The 18,142-nt window shown below is 53.6% G+C and overlaps 1 protein-coding gene across 2 annotated transcripts in view; it reads left to right on the top strand.

Annotated features, from left to right (window-relative positions):
• Positions 1–20: 20 nt before the first annotated feature.
• The window catches only part of Kcnc1 (potassium voltage-gated channel subfamily C member 1), a 43,298-nt gene continuing 25,176 nt past the window's right edge, over positions 21–18,142 (top strand). For both annotated transcript variants that reach the window (XM_026399019.2, XM_026399020.2), the window contains exon 1: positions 21–1,919. In XM_026399019.2, the coding sequence (XP_026254804.1) occupies positions 1,350–1,919 (570 nt within the window). In that variant the 5' untranslated portion in view covers positions 21–1,349. The remainder of the gene's footprint in view (positions 1,920–18,142) is intronic.

Here is an 18,142-nt window from a genome sequence, read left to right as displayed (position 1 = left end):
AGGCGCCCCCAGTGCTGGGGTTGAAGGAGGCCGAGTTCCGCGCTGGGCTGGGAGGGGGGCGCGGAATCAGGGCTTTTTAGGACCCAGCGCGGCGCCTCCCTCCGGGGGCGAGTGCGGCTGCGCGCGCCGTGTGCCCGTGTCCGGAGAGCGGCGGGCTGGACGCGGACCGCGCGAGCGAGCAAGCAAGCAGGCAGCGGAGCAGCAGTCGGAGTGGAAGCAGCGTCGCGGCGGCGGCCGCGGCTCCGCGCCTCGCCTCCCTGGCCTCACCGGCCTTGCGGCGCCCGGACCAGCCACCCCCGCTTACCGGGCCCGACCTCCGCAGCCCCCTTCGCCTTGGCCGGCAGCGCCACCCGCCTGCCCGAAGCAGGGAGCGGAGCGCGGGGCGCCTAGGAACCGGAGCCAGTGCCCGCCGGCCCCGCAAACCAAACCCAGCCGGGAGAACCCCCGCCCGGCCCAGCGCTGCTCCACCAACGGTCCGGGAGCTGTCCCTTCAGCACCGCCGCGGAAGCCTGCGTCCGAGCTCAGCCCAGCGGAGCCCTAGATCGAGCCTAAGCGCACCCGGTGCAGCGCTCGCCGCTGCCCCACGGGGCTGTACCCGTGTGCCCCTACCCAGAGGACCCGCCATCTCCTCCGGGAGGCGGGGAGAAGGAACAAGGAGGGCGGGCAGGCGGGCGGGCTCGCCCGCCGCCGAGGGGAGCAGGCAGCCAGGCGTGGAGAGAGGAAGGGGGCCGGAGCCCGCCCTGCGCCCCGAGCTGCAGCCCAGCCACGCAGGGAGAAAGCAGCCGGTATCCATCTCCCCCGCGCCTAGAGCGTGCTGCGGCGACCACCGCACAGCGGAGCTCGAATTTCCCGGCCCCCTCTCTTCCCCTCCCCCTTCTGGGGGGTTGGTCTCTCCCTCTGGCCCTAGGAGCTGCTGACCTTCCCCCCAAAAAGCTTTGTGTCGATTTCTCCATTTTCCCGCTGAGATGGTAAAGGGAGCCCGGCCCCCCCACCCTCTTTCCCCTCCTCCCGGAGCTCGCTGCTGAGCGCCGCCCCCCTCCCTTCTTCCCTTCCACTCTCCCTCCCCTCCTCTCCTCTGCTTCCTCCGCAACCAGACCAGCTCCCTCCCACATCTGGCGCCTAGAGACCCTTGGGATCCCGCGCACACTCCCCTGGACCAGCACCGACCGCCAGCACCCCGAGGGGCTTGGGTCACTGGTTGGGGTGGCCAGAGCCGCGCTCCTCTGTTCTCCCCGACGGCAGGGGGGAGGGGGGAGGAGGCCGCGCGCCCCCCTCCCCGGCGCCAACTCCCCCTGGCGGCCGCTCCCATGGGTGTCGCTGGGCCGCGCCATGTCTAAGGGGGCGCCGCGATGGGCCAAGGGGACGAGAGCGAGCGCATCGTGATCAACGTGGGCGGCACGCGCCACCAGACGTACCGCTCGACGCTGCGCACGCTGCCGGGCACGCGGCTCGCCTGGCTGGCGGAGCCCGACGCCCACAGCCACTTCGACTATGACCCGCGTGCCGACGAGTTCTTCTTCGACCGCCACCCAGGCGTCTTCGCGCATATCCTGAACTACTACCGCACGGGCAAGCTGCACTGCCCAGCCGACGTGTGTGGGCCGCTCTACGAGGAGGAGCTGGCCTTCTGGGGCATCGACGAGACAGACGTGGAACCCTGCTGCTGGATGACGTACCGCCAGCACCGCGACGCCGAGGAGGCGCTCGACAGCTTTGGCGGGGCGCCCCTGGACAACAGCGCTGACGACGCGGACGCCGACGGCCCCGGAGACTCAGGCGACGGTGAGGACGAGCTAGAGATGACCAAACGCCTGGCGCTGAGTGACTCCCCAGATGGCCGGCCTGGCGGCTTCTGGCGCCGCTGGCAGCCGCGCATCTGGGCGCTCTTTGAGGACCCCTACTCGTCCCGCTATGCGCGGGTAAGTGACAACTTACCCATCAGAATAACCCGGCAAGGGAGGCAGCATCTCTGCCTCCAGCGGGCAGGGGTGGACTTGAAAAGTGGCACCTAGAGAGTTCAGAACTGAAGGGGTGTGTACATGTGTAAGAGAGAGAAAGGGGTGACTTTGCCAGGGTGACGATTTTGTATGTATAAAAGAGTCTGCCTGTGTTGCCGAATTTAATATGTATGAGTGAGTATGAATGGGTGTGTTTGTGTGTATGAGTAGATCGTGTGTGCATATTTATGTAAGTGTGGTGGTGTATATTTGGGTGGGTAAAGTATGTAGTGGAAATGAGTGAGCATGTGTATGTTGAGTGTGCATGAGGGCCTGTTCGTGCATATTTGTGTCTTTGCAGATGTACATTGTGAAGGTGTGAACTGACCTCTGGCGTGAGAGAGAAGTGGGGAACCCTTCCTCCCTCCCAGGTAAAGGGGTGTGTGGAGCCAGCTGCCCAGGAAGAGGGCCTCGGGCCTGCCTGGCAGCTTAAGACAGAGGGTCCCCTCCGCAGGGAGCAGCCTCAAGCCATTCTGAGGAGGTGGTCTTGGGGGGAATCTCTGTGGCTAATTAATAGTGTGGTAGTTCATATAGCTGGGCTTCCTGGCAGGGGTGTGGTGATCCCTCTGAGACCTGCTCCTGAGATCAGAGTATGTCCTTCTTCCTGGTGGAAAGGGGAGGCACTTGGATGGGATCATTGGGCTTTGTGCCTGTGCTTCCTTCTAACACCTGTGTGGTTGGGCAGAGAGGGGGATTTTAAGGGGGAACCTGCAAGGACAAGGTATGTGAGGTGGGTGTGTCTTTATCTGCCACTCCTCTTTAGCGACAGGAGATTGTTGTCAGGAAGAAAGGACACAAGCAGGTGTCCTTTCTTGCTGACCTTGGCCCCTCTGATGGCCTCTCTATATTAGTTTCCTCATTTATAACATGGGGGAGGGGCCCTGGTGGACTCTTGAGGGCCTTTACTACTGGACCATCAGTCACTAAACCCAAGAGAAAGACTGATAGCAGTCAGCTACCTTGGAAGAGATTCTTCAGGCCTTCCTAGGCTCTGTCCTAAGAGGCCTGAGAAAGCCACAGCCTGTGAGGGAGGGACAGACTTGGGAATTTAATGCCCAGCCTCTGGTATCTGTGAGCTATCCCTCTTCCCACTCCCAGGCAAAACACTGCCTCTGCCCCGCTGTCTTTTACAGTTCCACATCCCTTCCCTCCTGCCAGCTGAAGCCTGTGCCAAATCCAGGGGGATGGAGCTGGGGAGGGGAGGAGTCTGCAGAGAATCAGTGGATGAAGGACATTGGGGGAGAGGGCGGGTAAGTGGTGGTACCCAGGGGCAGATAATAGCCACTTAGGTAGAGACCTAGCAGATTTATTACTGAGATAAAACACAGCAAGGCATGTGAGGGAGGGGGTAGCAGGTCAGAATTTTACACCTTGAATTCTAGAACAGGTGTGTATATTGGGGGAAGGGAGCAATAGAGAGAGTACCGACCTCTTATCTTGCTACTGAAGATCTTGCCCAAGGTCACCCAGGGAGTTGGAGGCCAAGTAGCACTTGAACCCAAATCTCCTGGGACCCTATCCTCTCCTGAGCTGGCCGTCAGCTTCCTGTCATTCTTGAGTGGACTGGGACCCCTGAGGCCTCTTCCCTTCCTTCCTCCTGACAGAGGCCACCAGAGCCAGAATATTATATAACTGGAGGCTTGCTGAACTGTGGGGAGGGGCAGAAATAGGGGAACTGAGAGGTTGAGCCAGCTCATGCTAGGGAGGGGGTGGGAGCAGGCTGGGCAAAAGGCCTGTGTTAGAGCAGCTGCCCATTCAGCCCACGTTTGACCTTGGATAGCATTTTCTTCCTCTTGGCTCCTGGAATCAAGGGGTAGGCCCAGCTTCCTCATGACTTTCTACCTCCACTCCCCTCCTTGGATTCAACTTTAGAGCTCTGACCAATGTCCCTGAGTTTCAAGACAATCAGGGATCAATGGGATGTTCCAGCCCCCTTCTCTGTCCGTCTCCTCTGACAGGACCTTCCTAGGCTCTGGGATGGCCTCTTCTCAGTGGAGACAAATAGGCCACTCAGTGTGGCTTGAGGTCTCATTGGTGTATAAAACCATACTTGAAAAGTCTTGAACTGTTTCTCAAATGAATGTCCATTGAAAACCAGACTCAGGGAAATGCTGGGGGCAGTAGAGCATGTCGGAGAGTGAGGGTACCAGGGATGAAGGTGGGTGTTGGTGGGTCTCTCCCCTTAGCATACCTATGTTACTCTCCCAGTTGCTTCCTAAAAGAAAGATTGTAGTCTTTTAGACTACCCTGGGGAGTAGAGGAAGATACTGAGGCCCATTGGGGAGGGGGCTTCCCAAGGACACACAGGAACTGAATGAAGAGCTGAGATTAGAACCAGGGCTCCTGCCGCCTGCCCAGCTGGCCTAGCTGCATTGCGCTGCCTCTCTGCAGCTCCCTGCGCAGAGACCAGCGGCTGCCCGCCCTCCTCCCCCTCCATCTTTGCTCTGCCGCTGCTGCTGTCACCTTTGTTTACCCCTCCCCACCACGGGTCCCCAAGCCTCCTCAGTTGGTGGGTCAGGAGTGGAATTTTTATTCTAGATTCTAGACTAGAATCTAGTATGTGTGTGACATTGTATGCATGTGTGAAAGAAAAGCTGTGTGTGAGAGAGAATCTGTGTAAGAGAGATCCTGTGTGGGTGTGAGAGACTCTTCATGTGTGTGAGAATAAAAATATGTGAGACTCTGGGTCACGCATACACGTGTGTGGTGAAAATATGAGAGACATCCCTGTGTCAGAGAAATTCTTTGTGGATGAGAGGGTCAGATTTTGTGTGTTTAGTGAGGCAAACTATGTGTGTACAAGACTGTGAGGGAGATAAAGTGTATATTAAAGCAACAGCATGTGTAAGACCAATGCAATGTGTGAGACTCGAAGTGAGTGTGTCTCTGAGTGTATTGTGTGTGGCAAGTGTGAAACTGTATATGTGGAGCTCTGCATGTGAGTCTGAGTGTGTATGTAAGGCTGTGTGCATGAGACCGTCTGTGCATGGTGGATGTCGTGTGTGATAGACTGTGTGTTTGTGGGGCTCTGTCAGAGTCTGTGCTAGATCCTATGTGTGACAGCATGTGTTGTGTGTGTGAGAGAGGCCCTGGGCATGTGTATCAATGTTGCTGTGCCTATATGAGAGAGACCCTATGTGGCCTGGGTGTAACCAGAAGATGAAATTTCAGTGCAGCATCCTGCCTGCTGCCTCTATCTCCTGGGACTCCTGAGCTGCCTTACTGAGGGCATTTCCCATCCTCATATGTCAACAGAAATGCCATTCTAGCCCAGACCAGCTGTTGGTATATGGGCCAGTTGTGAGATCACCTGTCCCTGAAGAGATGCCACCTACCCCAGACCTTGGTGTTGGCCCTGGAAGATAGGGGCAATACTTGGCTGAGGGTGGGATATTCCATCTGAGCTGTGAGGGTTATCAGTGGTGGCTGGAGCAGCTGGTTCCCTGGCCCTTCTCTACTGGACACCAACCTGAGGGGGCAAGACAGGGCGAGGTAAGCTGGGACAAGATGGTCCTCACTTGTATTCGGGGTAGGGGGTGGGGGGAGGGGGCGTGTGTACCACAGAGATACAGAGAAAAGGATGATGATTTTATGTGGTAAGGGGTAGAGGGACTTCCTGGGGCCATGAGAATAAGAACTGTGCCAGAGGAGGTCATGCTGGGGCAAGCATTGGGGGGGTGGGGGAAGCAGGAATTAGCCAGGCAGCTGGCAGTAGACAAATAGTCCTTGCATGCAGTGGTGTGAGAGCAGGTATGTTAGGCAGTCTGGGGGAACTGGCTGGAAACTCACCCTCCTTTCTTTCTTGGTGGCCAGTTCAGGTGTGAAGTCTGGCCTTTTTCTATGATTTGTATGTTGTTACTAGGAGCGTCATTCTTGTCACATCAGAGCCAGTGATGGTCCCTAGACTGAAAGCCAGAAACTGTCCCCACTGTGTATATGGGGTATGTGAATGTGGTCACATCTGTCCCCCAAAGTCATTTGACTTTCCAGATTTCTAAGAAGTACCAATGATCTCCAAGCTGGGGAAGCCTACCTCCAGCCACCCCACTGCCCCTCTCCACTGACCCCTTATCCCAAGTCTGTCTCTTTGCCTGGACCCCTCCTCTTTGGGACCTGATGTAGCCCTGACTCCCCCTCAGGCCTCTGGAAAGGAAACTTACCTGGTACCTAGAATGAGGAGCCTAGACATAGACTTCTGTTTATCCCTGGGGTCCCAGTAGACACGGGGCTCTTGGCAGAGGAGAAATCAGGGATAGAGCTGTTATTAGGGCTTCCTAGGTACCTGACCTCTCACCTCAGATCCCCCTATTTGGTAATGTGTAAAGGAGACCCAAAAGCAATGAAAACGAAGCTGGAGGGACCTCAAGAGTCTCTTGCCAGTGTGTCTTTGTTCAGTCCATGTATTCTCTTTCCCATAGTACTTTTATAGGGGTCCTTGTGTCTTTGAATGGTGCCACCAGACCCCCCACTCCACTCCTGGTAATGAATATCACTGACTTAGCATTTGCTGGTCAGAGCCCTTCACCTTTCTACAGACAAATGGGGTAATGACAGAACCGTCCTCAGAGGGTTGATGTAAGGACTCGCTGGGGGTAATCATGGATAGCCACGGCACACAGTAGGTGCTCAGTAAGTGTTGGCAGCTCTTATTACTCCTGTTGCTTGTGTTACCTCATGACCATCTCTAAACTCCATCTTCTTCCTACTTCAAGCCACCTTCTTCCCTCAGGCCCACCTCTCCAGCAGCTTTCTGACTGTTATCCCACCTTTAGCCCCTGCTCCTGCCAGTCCATTTTCCACTTGGCAGCCACAGAGGTCTTTTCAACTCACTAATCTGTCAGGTCACTACCTTGCCTGCCTAAAACCCTTCAGTGCTTCCCTGTGCATACTGTGGCCTTGCAGACCCCATGACCTCCCCACTCCCGTCTCTCTAGTCTCCTCTGGTGGGCTATCCTCAATGTCCCCAGCCTTCAGCCATCTGGCCTGTTTGTTTTTTGCTGGTGCTGGGTTACCCTGCCTGAAGGCCTGTGCATACACCGTTGCCTCTGGAGCATTCTTTCCTCCTGGCTTACCCTTCTTTATCCTTCATACCCACCACACATATCAGTTCCCCAGCAGTGTCTCTGCTGGCCCCACAGGCTGGGTCAGGGTTCAGAACCAGGACTTTCCCTTCAGAGAAGCTATCTGGTTTGTGGGGGGGAAAAAAAAAGAACCTCATTAACAGCCTTACTTGATTTGGGTTTGTCTTCCCTCAGACTGTAATCTTCCTGCATACTCAGTGTCACAGGAGCTTATAATTATGACAGTGAGAAAGGTGAGGCCAAGGAAGGAGTGCTTTTCCCCAGGTCACACATGAGCAGGTTAGCTGCCCAGCTCCTTCAGAAACCAATGTCTCCTAGTGCGGGGCTCAGTGCTGCTTCATGTCACACCTCAGAGAGTATTTGAGGTCTGGCACCCTGGGGGTGGCACCTGTGTTCAGGAGGTCTGGCATCTGCCAGAAACTTTGGGTTTGAGTCTCTCAAAGAAGGAGGAAATATGTTGTCTCAAAGGTGGGGGACAGGGCCTGGTGGGGGCTCACTCCAGGGCACAGTGCTATGCTAGGCCTCCCTGGACAGCTGTATGTAGTTCCTCTGGCTATTCTGAGCAGTCTCATGACCAGTGTACTTGCTTTAGACCAAAAGGTCAGGTCCTTGAGCCACTCCTTCCCTTTAATTCCTGGGCCAGGCTGGCCACCACCCCAGTTCCAGCTCCCCATCCCTGGAAGAAGCTCAGAGCAAAAGGTGGGCCCAGGGACAGTTTGCTGTCCAGTGTCTGTTCAAGGGAATCACTTGGATGAGAGAGATTTCTTTCCAGGTCCATGGAACTTTTAGGGTGCACGGATGTTCCCAGGCTACCTCTAGTCACTACTGTTAAAGAAAAAAATATTCAATGAGATGTGTTAAAACACACATTATTCAGGACTATCATCAGAGATACAGGGACCACTGCAATGGGGTATTGCAGTGGAGAGAGATTAGGCTCAGCTTTGAAAATAACCTGGGTCTGGGAGTTTGTAGTCAAGGAGCAGGGTGTGGGTGTGTGAATGGAAAGTTAGGACCTGGAAATATCAGGGACAAGAAGGGGTTCTGGTTAAACCGACCTAACAGGATTCTTGCTGAAACAAGGCCAAAGACACCACCTGGGAGTGGTAGAGGATAAGGAACCTGATCGGATATGGAAGGTGATGATATATTGAAGATGAGGGGTTCTGGCTAACCAGACTTAAAAAGTTGCCTTTGCTAAAACTGTATTACACATGAAGTGCACAGATGGGCCTAGGAGAAGGTTCAGAAGCCTGAGCTAAAGTTTGGACAAGCAAAGGATCTTTGTTACTATTGTCATCCAGTGTTGGAGAAATAGGCTTAGAGAAGGGCAGACACTGCCCAGTACCATGAGGGAGTCTCATACAAGGGTGTTTGAGATCTGTTGGCCCAGGACCTGGCCATATGTATTTCTTTTGGGTCTCAGTTTTTAAAGAACCCGAAACTGCACCTGGCGTGCTATTGCCCTCTTATTGTTCCCACTGACTTCTGCTCCTAAGGGAGGGAGAGTAAGTAGTTACCTGACCTCCCAGGCTGGTTGAGACACCCCCCCCACACACACACACACACACTCAGGTAGGTAGACTCAGACTTGGCCCAAATTCTCCTAAGCAGGATTTTCCAGAATTGCCCTTTCTTTCTCAAATCATAATATTTATGGCTACTATTTGCTAAAACACTTACTGTGTGTCAGGTATTGTCTTGATTTACTTATTCTCATTTAATTCTCACAAAGACACCCACAGGACTGCAGTATTATTATCATGCCAGTGTCACAACTGGGCTGCTGAGACTCAAAGGGGTAAAGTTACTTATCCAGGGTCACTCAGCTCATAAGCCACGCAGCCAACATTCAGACCTGGTCTGCCTGACACCAGAGCATTGTCTAACTACCGCACAGTGCTGCCTCCTGATCATGTTCCAGAGATGGCAGAGTCTGTAGCCTGCCATGCTCCAGGCTTGAGTTTCCATCTGGTTCACTCCATCAGACGCTTTCCCCTACAGCATGTGCAAGGATCCTGCTCAGCAAGTTCTGGCCCTGGATGATGGCAAGCGAGGGCAATGTCTGACCAGCTAAGGGACTGCTGTGGCCCTCTCAAGGAAGAAGGCTTCCCCACAGTGCCTCAGCTGCCTTCTACCCATCCATACAGGCTGGGGACTCCTTATGGCCTGGCGGGAAATGACAGAGGCACTAGGGAAGCCAAGAAGTTATCCTGCATGGCAGTTCATGGAAGGAATGCTGCTGCCCCTCAGCTCAGCATTCGACGCCTTCTGCTCTGGCCCCTGGCCATGTCTCCCACTTTTCCTTTCCACCAAGGTCTCCCTGGCCTCCTCATCTTGAGCTCTCATTTTAACCTCTGGGTTTTTGCTCATCTGTTCTGCTCACTTCAGTGTGCTATTTGCTGAACATGCAGTCTGTTCCCTCAAGGTCCCTAACACTTAGCCTGGCTCCTCCTGCCCTTGCTCGCTTCCTCCTCCAGAACAGAGGGCTGCTAGCTTGCATGATTCAAGTCTACTCTGAAGGCTTGGGGCTGGGGACAGACAAGCCCCAGATCGAGGACTAGCCTGGGTATGTAGAGACACGAGGCCACAAACAAAACTCAGGTTGTGAGCATCAGGCAACTAGACCTTAGGAAGGTTACTAAACCAATTAGACTGCCTGGGCAAGACCCACTACCCTTCAGGCTGCAGTTTCTCTACCTGTAATCTATAGAGGTTGATCTAAATGACCAGCCCTGACATTCTGGGAGTTCAGGAATTCTGGGCTTCCACAGCCCATAGGAGCTGGGGGCACTAAAGGAGTCCTTTCCTCTCTTGTTTCACACCCCAGCCTAGCTGCTCTCCGGGACACTGGTGGGCTTTCCAGGCAAGGGTTCTGGCACCAAGAGGGTAGGAGCCCAGGGAGGGGGTCTGAAGAACTTCTCTATACATTCGGCCTCCCTCAAACCTGTGCTCATTCATTCTTTCAAAGTCTAGTAATCCAGCCCCTGTCTGATAGGCTCACCAGCCCTCTGACAGGCACAGAAACCGGGAGTACCACCTCTTTCAGGTGTGCTTACTCTGGTCCAGTAGGAAGCACCCGTTGCCCTTTTCCTCAGGCCCTATTCCTGTCTGTGGGCCCTCAGTCCAGGCATCCAGAACAGCAGAAGGCCAGTCACAGGCCTTATTCTCATTTAATTCTCACAAAGAATTCCTGTACTAGGCTGTAGGAGAGGGCCACAATGGATGGGTGTTGTGCTGGAGGGCTAGAGTGGAGATACTGTTGTTGGATGTCATAGGAGTCATTGCTGAAAGACTCCCACCCATGACTGACCCACAAAACTACCTGGGATGCTTCAAGAAATCCAAAACTCCCAGGCACTGCCCTGGGAGGACTCAATTCCTAGATCTATCCACTCCCAGGTGATGCTAATGCTAGCAAGGGAGACTCAATGCTATGGGACGTCGGGCACGTGGGCTCCCCCTACTCAAAGTATGGCCCTCTGACTAACATAACATCACTGGGAGCATTTCAGGCCCCACCCCATCTTCAGATGTTTCATATTCATTAGAGTCTGGGAAGCACTGATGCAGACAACAGTTTCCAGCCGAGAGGTCAGGATGGAGAGGGCTATGTGAGTGTATGCAGGTTGACAGGGTTTCATAGATAATTCTGGTTTTCCTTGTGGCCAGTTGTTGGTGGCTAGGTAATGGCACCTAAATAAGGCTGAGGCCCCATCTTAGTAAATGACCACTGGCTCCATTCAGCTGCTGTAATGGAGCAGGATCCCTGGCCTCCTCTCCTTCTCTTACACGTCAGCAGATCCTTTTGTCTTTACGCTTAAGACACACCCAGAACCCAACTGCATCCCCTCACCCCCACTGCTGCCTCCTTGGGTGAAGCCACCATCTTCCTGCCCCTGGATTATTGTTGAAGCTTCCCAACTGTCCTCCTGCCCCTGCCCTGGCCGCCCAGCCCTTCTCCCCAGGGCAGTCCAGGCATCCAGAAAAATGGTACTCAGACCAAATCAGCCCTCTGTCATCTCACTTGGGCTTCCTGTCTCTCTCAGAGAAGAAACCCGAGTCTTCTGAGGACTGTAAGTGTCCTTTGAGTGTCCCCACCTGTCCCCTCCCTTATGTCTTCCTCTCTGTCTCCTATGCGCTCATCCAGGTGCCATTGGCCTCTCTCCAGCACACTGTGCTTCCACCTCAGGACCGTCCTTTCATGGGTCCTCCACCAGGAGCACCCCACCAGCAGATACTGCAGACATTTGCTCTCTCACCTCCTTCAGGTCTGTACTCAGGCGTCATCATCTCAGGGTGCACCTCTCCGGTTCCTTCCCCATGTTGTGCTTCCCTGTTTCTCTCTGGCGTTTACCACCATCTAACATATAGTATATTTACTTATTTGTTTATTGTCTGTTTTCCCCAGTAGGATGTAAGTTCCATGGGATCCGGGATTTTCGTCTCTTTTATCAATAGCGCTATCCCTGGAACCTAGAGCAGGGTCTGGTACACAGTGAATGCTAAATAAATATTGACTGAAAGAATGTAAAAGTTGGGTGGGTTTGAGACCACCCCAGGTCAGGCCTGGGTTCCCCAAGCCTTTGATCCTATTCCTGACTGATCCCCACTTCCTTGCCTTACCTGGGAACACAGCCCTTCCCTCCCCCAGGCTGGAGCAGCAATGAACAGGCAAAGGTGGGGCAGGATCTCTGGGGTGCCCATCAGGGGAGGGTCCCACCTGCCATGGTCCCCACTGAGATGGGGCCAGATGAAGGTCTTCCCGTCCTAGTCCCTCTGTCTCTCAGAGGCCAACATGTGTTTTCCAAAACCAGTAAGCACAGCTCCCAAGTCCCACTTAGTACACACAACCTCAGCTCCAAGTCCAGTTCTTGGGATTCTGAGGGCCAGCCAGGTTTTAATTTTTTCTCTACCTTTCCCTCTCCATCTTCTTACCTTTCCCTTTTTATTGTCCTCTTTTCTCTGGCAACTGTGTTTATGGGAAGTTCTAGGTATTAGTCACTGGCTTTCAAAATAGTCTCCTCTCCTTGAAGGCCTAGGATGATTTTTGTCCCAAACCCCCCTGCTTTAAACTTCCTCATGTGTTCAGTAAAAAAAAAAAAAAAAAAAAAAAAAAAATGTGTGGAGTTCACATCTCCTTCCATCCCTCTCTTCCTCCTGCCTACTTGACCTTAGAATGACCCAGAGCCCCTTTCTCTCCTAAAAGCAGTCCTCTGCAACCAGGAAGTCTGTGTTTGAATTCCATCCCCTCCACTTTCCAGCTGTGTGACCTTGGACAAGTTCCCTAACCTGTCTGTGCCTCAAGAGAAAGATATTAATAGCATCTGACTCATGGGGAAGTCGGGAGTATTAAATGTGTTAAGCACTTAGCCCAGAACCCAGAACATAATAAGTGCTTAATTATTGTGAGTTCCATTATCTTCTTTTCACCAGTTCTTGGCCCTAGAAAATCCAAACCCTCACCTCTTCTCCACCTGCTTCCTTCTTTCAGCTTCTGACTCTTCTTACAAAGACCTCTTCTAGGGGGTCACCTTTCTGACCCTGACCCCTGGGGCCCCTTCTTTCAGATTCTGTCAGGTACCAGGGGTGTCACCCTGGGAGGCAGGCCTGGATTCTCTCTTGATCCTCCCACAAACCCCCTGTGCATCAGGCAGCTCGTGCTCCCTCTGAGCCTTGGTCCCCCATCTGCTGTAAGGATCTGCTTATTGCTGCTGTGCCTCCCCCTCCAGGTGTAGTGGGGTTATGGGAGAGATGGATGACAGGACTTCCGCCTGCTGGGTGAGAGAGGGGGAGGGCCGCTGACATCAGGCTCTGGCTGGAAGCCAAGCATGGGGACCTGAGATGCTGACAAGTGTGCCAGCATGGTGGGCCTGGCAGGTAGGGACCACACATCCCAGCTCAGGGCTTTGAAGCATCTCCTCTTTACAGGGATGCTCAGGTACAGGGAGGAGTGGCAACAGGGGCTAGACAGACCCCAGAGCTGCTGGAGCCTTGGGCAGGAGCTGGGGGCTTGTTGGTACCAGTGGGCAGTGCCTGCTGTGAGGCTGGGCTACTCCGCCAGGCTGACGCCAGGCTGGGTGGGGACAGGCTAATATTAGCTGGGGCAGCCCTGGACAGCTGAGCTCAGGGGGCCTCAGGAGCCAGCCTTGCTGCACCCAGGCTCAGATGCTGCTGTGGCCTGGGCCGTAGGAGCCAAATGAAGCTTTCTTAAGCCTGTGCAGGGCCTCAGATGCCCCTACCACCCTGGCCCTACCCAGGCTCTTTCCCTGCTGGCATGCCAGCCCTGCTCCTGCCTGCCCCACTGCCCATGATGTTCCCCACCTCTTCTGCTCCTCCCCCATTGCAGTGCAGGAAGGCGTTCCTCTCCCCACACCCCTGTCTACACAGGCTGCCCATGAGTAGTGTCCCTTCAGGGCCGCTGTTAGCATCCATTCATTATTCATTCATTCCACAGATATTTACAAGCACCTACTAAGTGACAGGCACTTCTCTAGAGGCTGGGGGTGAAGCCAAGAACAAAACAATCAGAAGTCCCTGCCCTTGAGTCCCTACATTCCAGTGCAGGGAAATGAAACTGGATTCTCAGGCTGTATGGTCTGTTTGATAGTGATGACTGCCATGGAGGTACGGACCAGAGAGAAGGTGCCTGGAGAGTTGGAAGTGGCAGTTTGAACTAGTATGACAGGGAAGAGGTAAGGGAGGGAACCATGTGATATCTGGCCAAAAGAGGAAGTGAGACGTGCAAAAGCCCTGAGCAGGCATATGCCTGGGGTTAAAGGTGATGAGTTGGGTGTCCAGAGCCGGACTCAGAAGCCAGGGCATCGTGATAGTCAGAAAAGGTAATACTCTTCACAGCTTCACTGGGCTCCTGACAGTGGTGTCTGCTCTTGCTGGGCCATCTCTGGGGCTCCCTGAGCATGCCAGCACAGAGCTTGGCTGTGTGCACATTTGCCTTGCCCTCCTACAGCCACATGGGCTTGCACACCTAACCCTCCATGGAGGGGGCTTGTGTCCTACCATAATGGGTGATCTCTGTCCTCTGTCTGAAGGTCATCTGTGCTCAGGGGACAAGTGAGGCCACATAAGGCTGCCACCAGGCTGGGAGGTGAGCTGTTCTCTGAGCTGGGTGTGAGGCCAGAGAGGAGTTAGTGAGGGGGGGCTCTGCCAGACAAAAACCATGCCAGCCCTTTCCTGTCCTGGAGCCCTCAAAGATGGCTCACTGTCACACTCAGGTATGCCAAGAGAAGGTGGTTTAGAGGAGAGGTTAGGGATCTGACTGGGGCTAGACTGCCTGACTCTGCTGATTATTAGCTGTGTGACCTCTGCAGTCCTCAGCCACCTCAGCTAGCTAGTGGAAATTACAAGAGTCCCCACCTCAAAGGGCTGCTGTGGGAATCTAATGAGATGTGACACAGATAGAGAGCCTGGTACACAGCACACACAGGTGTGCAAGTTATACATCATGATCATTCTCATCATTTTTCAGATGAGGTATCTTTAAAGGATGCTCGGCAAACCCTGGTCTTGGCCCTCCTCGGAGGTTCTGGGAATACAAACCTAAAGTTTAAAGAGGGGTTGTTGTAACTAGGGGGACTAGGCCTGCCTGGTAGTTCCCTGGCCACTAATGTGGTAGAGTGGCTCCCTTGGGCCTTGTCATGGGGCAGGGTTGTGAAATACTTCAGACCACAGTTACCGGCCAGGGTTAATGTCTCACCACTTAGAGATTAATTTTTTATGCTCAACCTCAGGGGCTCTCTGAACTGCTTGTGAGGAACACTGTCACCTGCTGGGCCACCTAGAGCTAGGCAGATCCCTGGGGTGAGGACCATGGGCTGGATTTTTTTTTCTCCCAGTACTGGGAATTGAAGCCAGGGTCTACTCATGCTAGGCAAGCACTCTACCACTGAGCTATCTTCGCAGCTCTGGGCTGGGCTCTCATAAGCCCATTTGGTGGGTCAGCCCTGTGCAGTGTGCTCCCCTTCACATTGCCTTAGATGCTCCTGACTTGGCCCACACACCTGGAGCATGACACTTGCTTTTCTGGGCTTTTGTTTTCTTACCTATAAAGTATATACAACAGCATCACCGACTTCTCAGAGAGGTTAGAGAATCCAGTAAGACTAGATAAAGAAAGAGATCTTTGAGAGAGAAAATGTGGCTCCGAGTAAGGCCATGTCCTGGAAAGAGTCCACAGTTCAAGGGCAGGAGGAGTTTGGGAGGGATCAGAGGAGAGGAGAGAGCACAGGGCTTTGGGCTAGGTCAGGACTGGTTTGAGTCTCCCTTCTGCCGCAGTGTGGAATTGCACGTGGAGTCAGCAAGTGACATCTAGCTAAGCTTGTTTCTTCTTGTGTGAAATGGGGATGACAGTGTGTACTTTGCATCTCGGGCAAGTCTTCTAGGGGCAAAGCCCTGAGCACAGTGCCTGGCGTCTACGAGGCACTGACTGAGGATAGGTCCTGGCTATCTGGGGCACCACTGTCACCCCAGTCCTGGGCTCAGATCCCCTGGGCTTAAATCCCCCAGAGTACAGTGAGGCTGTGACTGAGCCACAGAGACAGGGAGGGAAGCCATAGAAGCCTCATTTAGTGGCCTCACAGCCTCAGGGCCACGAACCACCGTCACCAGTGATATATTTAGCGGCACAAAGGTCAGAAATGCCAGGCACTGGCTTCCCTTCTGGGCAGCAGGAGTTGTGTCTCCTGAGACCTGGCTGTCACTAGCAGATATTTTTTCTCTCTCTGGCAGTCTGGGTAGTTGAGTGCAAGCCTGGGAGTTAGAAATTGCCAGGGTTTGCAGTGGCTTACGGAGGCTTTGCATGTCCAGGGTGCTCTCCAGAGCCTGTTGTGCTGCCCTTGGAAACCCACCCCCATTCTGTTCTCCACACCACGCATCTTGGCCTCAGGCCATCTCTTCCCCTAGCTCCCTTGTCTGCCTTTGGGTATGTTGTCTCCTGCACTAAGGATGCCCTCTCTTCCCCTCTGTGTTTCTGAACCAGACACATCCTTGGAGTCTGGCTTTGATGACCCTTCATGATGGATCCTTTCGGACCCCACTCATGAAAGCGCCTGCTCTGTCCTTAGTGCTTCCAAAAACTTTTCCTGTCTAACTTCAGGCCCCTGATCCACTGACCTACTGAGGTCATGTGTTTCTTGGACTTAACCGCGACCTCCCAGAGGAATGAGGATCAGCTTAGCAATGGTGCCTGTTACATCAATAGCCTTTGATAATGCAACATGCCTTATGAGAGCTCTGTGAGGCATAAGGATTAGATATCAGACCTATTTTATTGATGAAGGAAATGGCCCATAGAGATTAACTTATTTGCAAGTGATACAAGAAGGATAAGATCCCAGGTCTTTTGGAAATGAAGGTAAACTCAAGCCAGGCCAGGATGTTGTGGTTCTGTGATCAAGAACAACATGGGTGAATAGACAAATGGATGAAAAGGTGGATATGTGGGTGCATGTAGATGAATGGATGGAAAGAAGGACACACACAGCTGGATGGATACACTGCTGGGTGGATAACCGAACGGGTGGGTAAAGAAATGGGTGGATGGACGGATGGAAAGATACATCTCTATTGCTTGTCTTCAAGGCGGCAGAGGAAGTCCTGCCTCTCATTCAATGAAAATGTTCTAGAGGACTTCAGGGTGGCAATAGGGTCCAGTAACTCAGTATACATGTGCAGTAAGTGGGATTACCAGAGGCAGGGGCTGGTTTGTGGACTGAGAGAGCTGGGAGCTGAGCAGTAGGCTGGCCTGAAGTATTGGCCCACTCTCTCTCCTCTGTTGGAGAGAGAACCAGGCCCAGGCATGAAAGAAGTTTCAGGCAGAGTCACTTGAAAGGGGAGATTAGCCCCTCCCTACAACCACTGGAGGGCAGACAGCGAGTACGGGATTGGCCTCTGAACCCCAGGCCCCTCTGAGCATACCTGCAGTTTCATCTGTTCTGCAGGGAGAAGGCCTCCTTCCCTCCTCAGGCCCCACCCCCGGCCCAAGCAGCTTGTGCTCAAGGTGGCAGTGCAGCTCTGCTGGCAGGGGAGATGTCCCGAGAGGAGGATCTTCCTGGGGCCCTGGAAGACCTTGATTTGGCTACACAAAGATCCACCGTCTTCCTGCTGCTTTTGCTGTCACCCTCAGCCTCTAGCCATGAGCTCCAAGGCTTTAGTTCAATTGTCTGACAAGGGAGTAAAGGGACCATGGGCATGGGTGGCCAGTAGTTGAGCTCGGCAGTGCCTAGATGAAGGCATCGGTGCTGTGGGCCTAGAGCATGTTCTTTCAGCTGGAACTAAGGCTCTGCATTTGCACAAGGCACAGCGCTGCGAGCTCCAGGCTCCCTCCCAAAGCCCTGCTCTAGTGTTCTCCAGCACCAAGCTGCACCCCCCCACACACACATCCACTGGCCCTGGCGATCTCCCTGGGAAACCAGGTCCTGATGAGTGCCTGGTGCACAGCTAACTGCTCATTACAGTCACGGCTGCAGCTAAGTATAGCTCCAGCATACACCAGACTGAGACAACAAGGGAAAGCCTTTCCATAAAAAAACCCCACGTGCAAACACACAGACATCTTCACACACGTGCTACCCACACTCAGGCACACAGTGGCCTTGCACACACAGACACATATTTGCACGAATACAAGGCTTCCCTGTTCATTCATTCATTCATTAATTTAATAAATGTGTGTTGGGGGCTAGGAGAGTTGTTAAGAGCATGTGTTCTAGAGCCAGGCAAAACTGGGGTGTAAATTCTAACTCCATCACTTCCCTGTTGTATGACCTTGGACCACTTACCTTGAACCTCAGTTTCCTTCTTTGTAAAATTGAGAAGGTGACCACAGTGTGGACCTGAGAGCTGGAGTAGGGCTAAACAAGATATTCATGTAAGAGCCCTTGGAAGTGGGGTCTGGCTCGGGATCAGTGTCAGTACATGGTAGATGTCCTCATCATCCCTGACAAATACCCACTGTGTGCCAAGCTCTGCGCTAGAAGCATTATTTAAAGCAGTTATTTCTGGAAGTAGTTGTCGAAATGGGGCCTGGTGCATAACAGGCATTCA

The sequence above is a fragment of the Urocitellus parryii genome, chromosome 4 (assembly GCF_045843805.1).
Source record: "Urocitellus parryii isolate mUroPar1 chromosome 4, mUroPar1.hap1, whole genome shotgun sequence".
Taxonomy (NCBI): Eukaryota; Metazoa; Chordata; class Mammalia; order Rodentia; family Sciuridae; genus Urocitellus; species Urocitellus parryii.
Note: the sequence above shows the minus strand (reverse complement) of the source record. Positions and strands in the feature narration are given on the sequence as shown.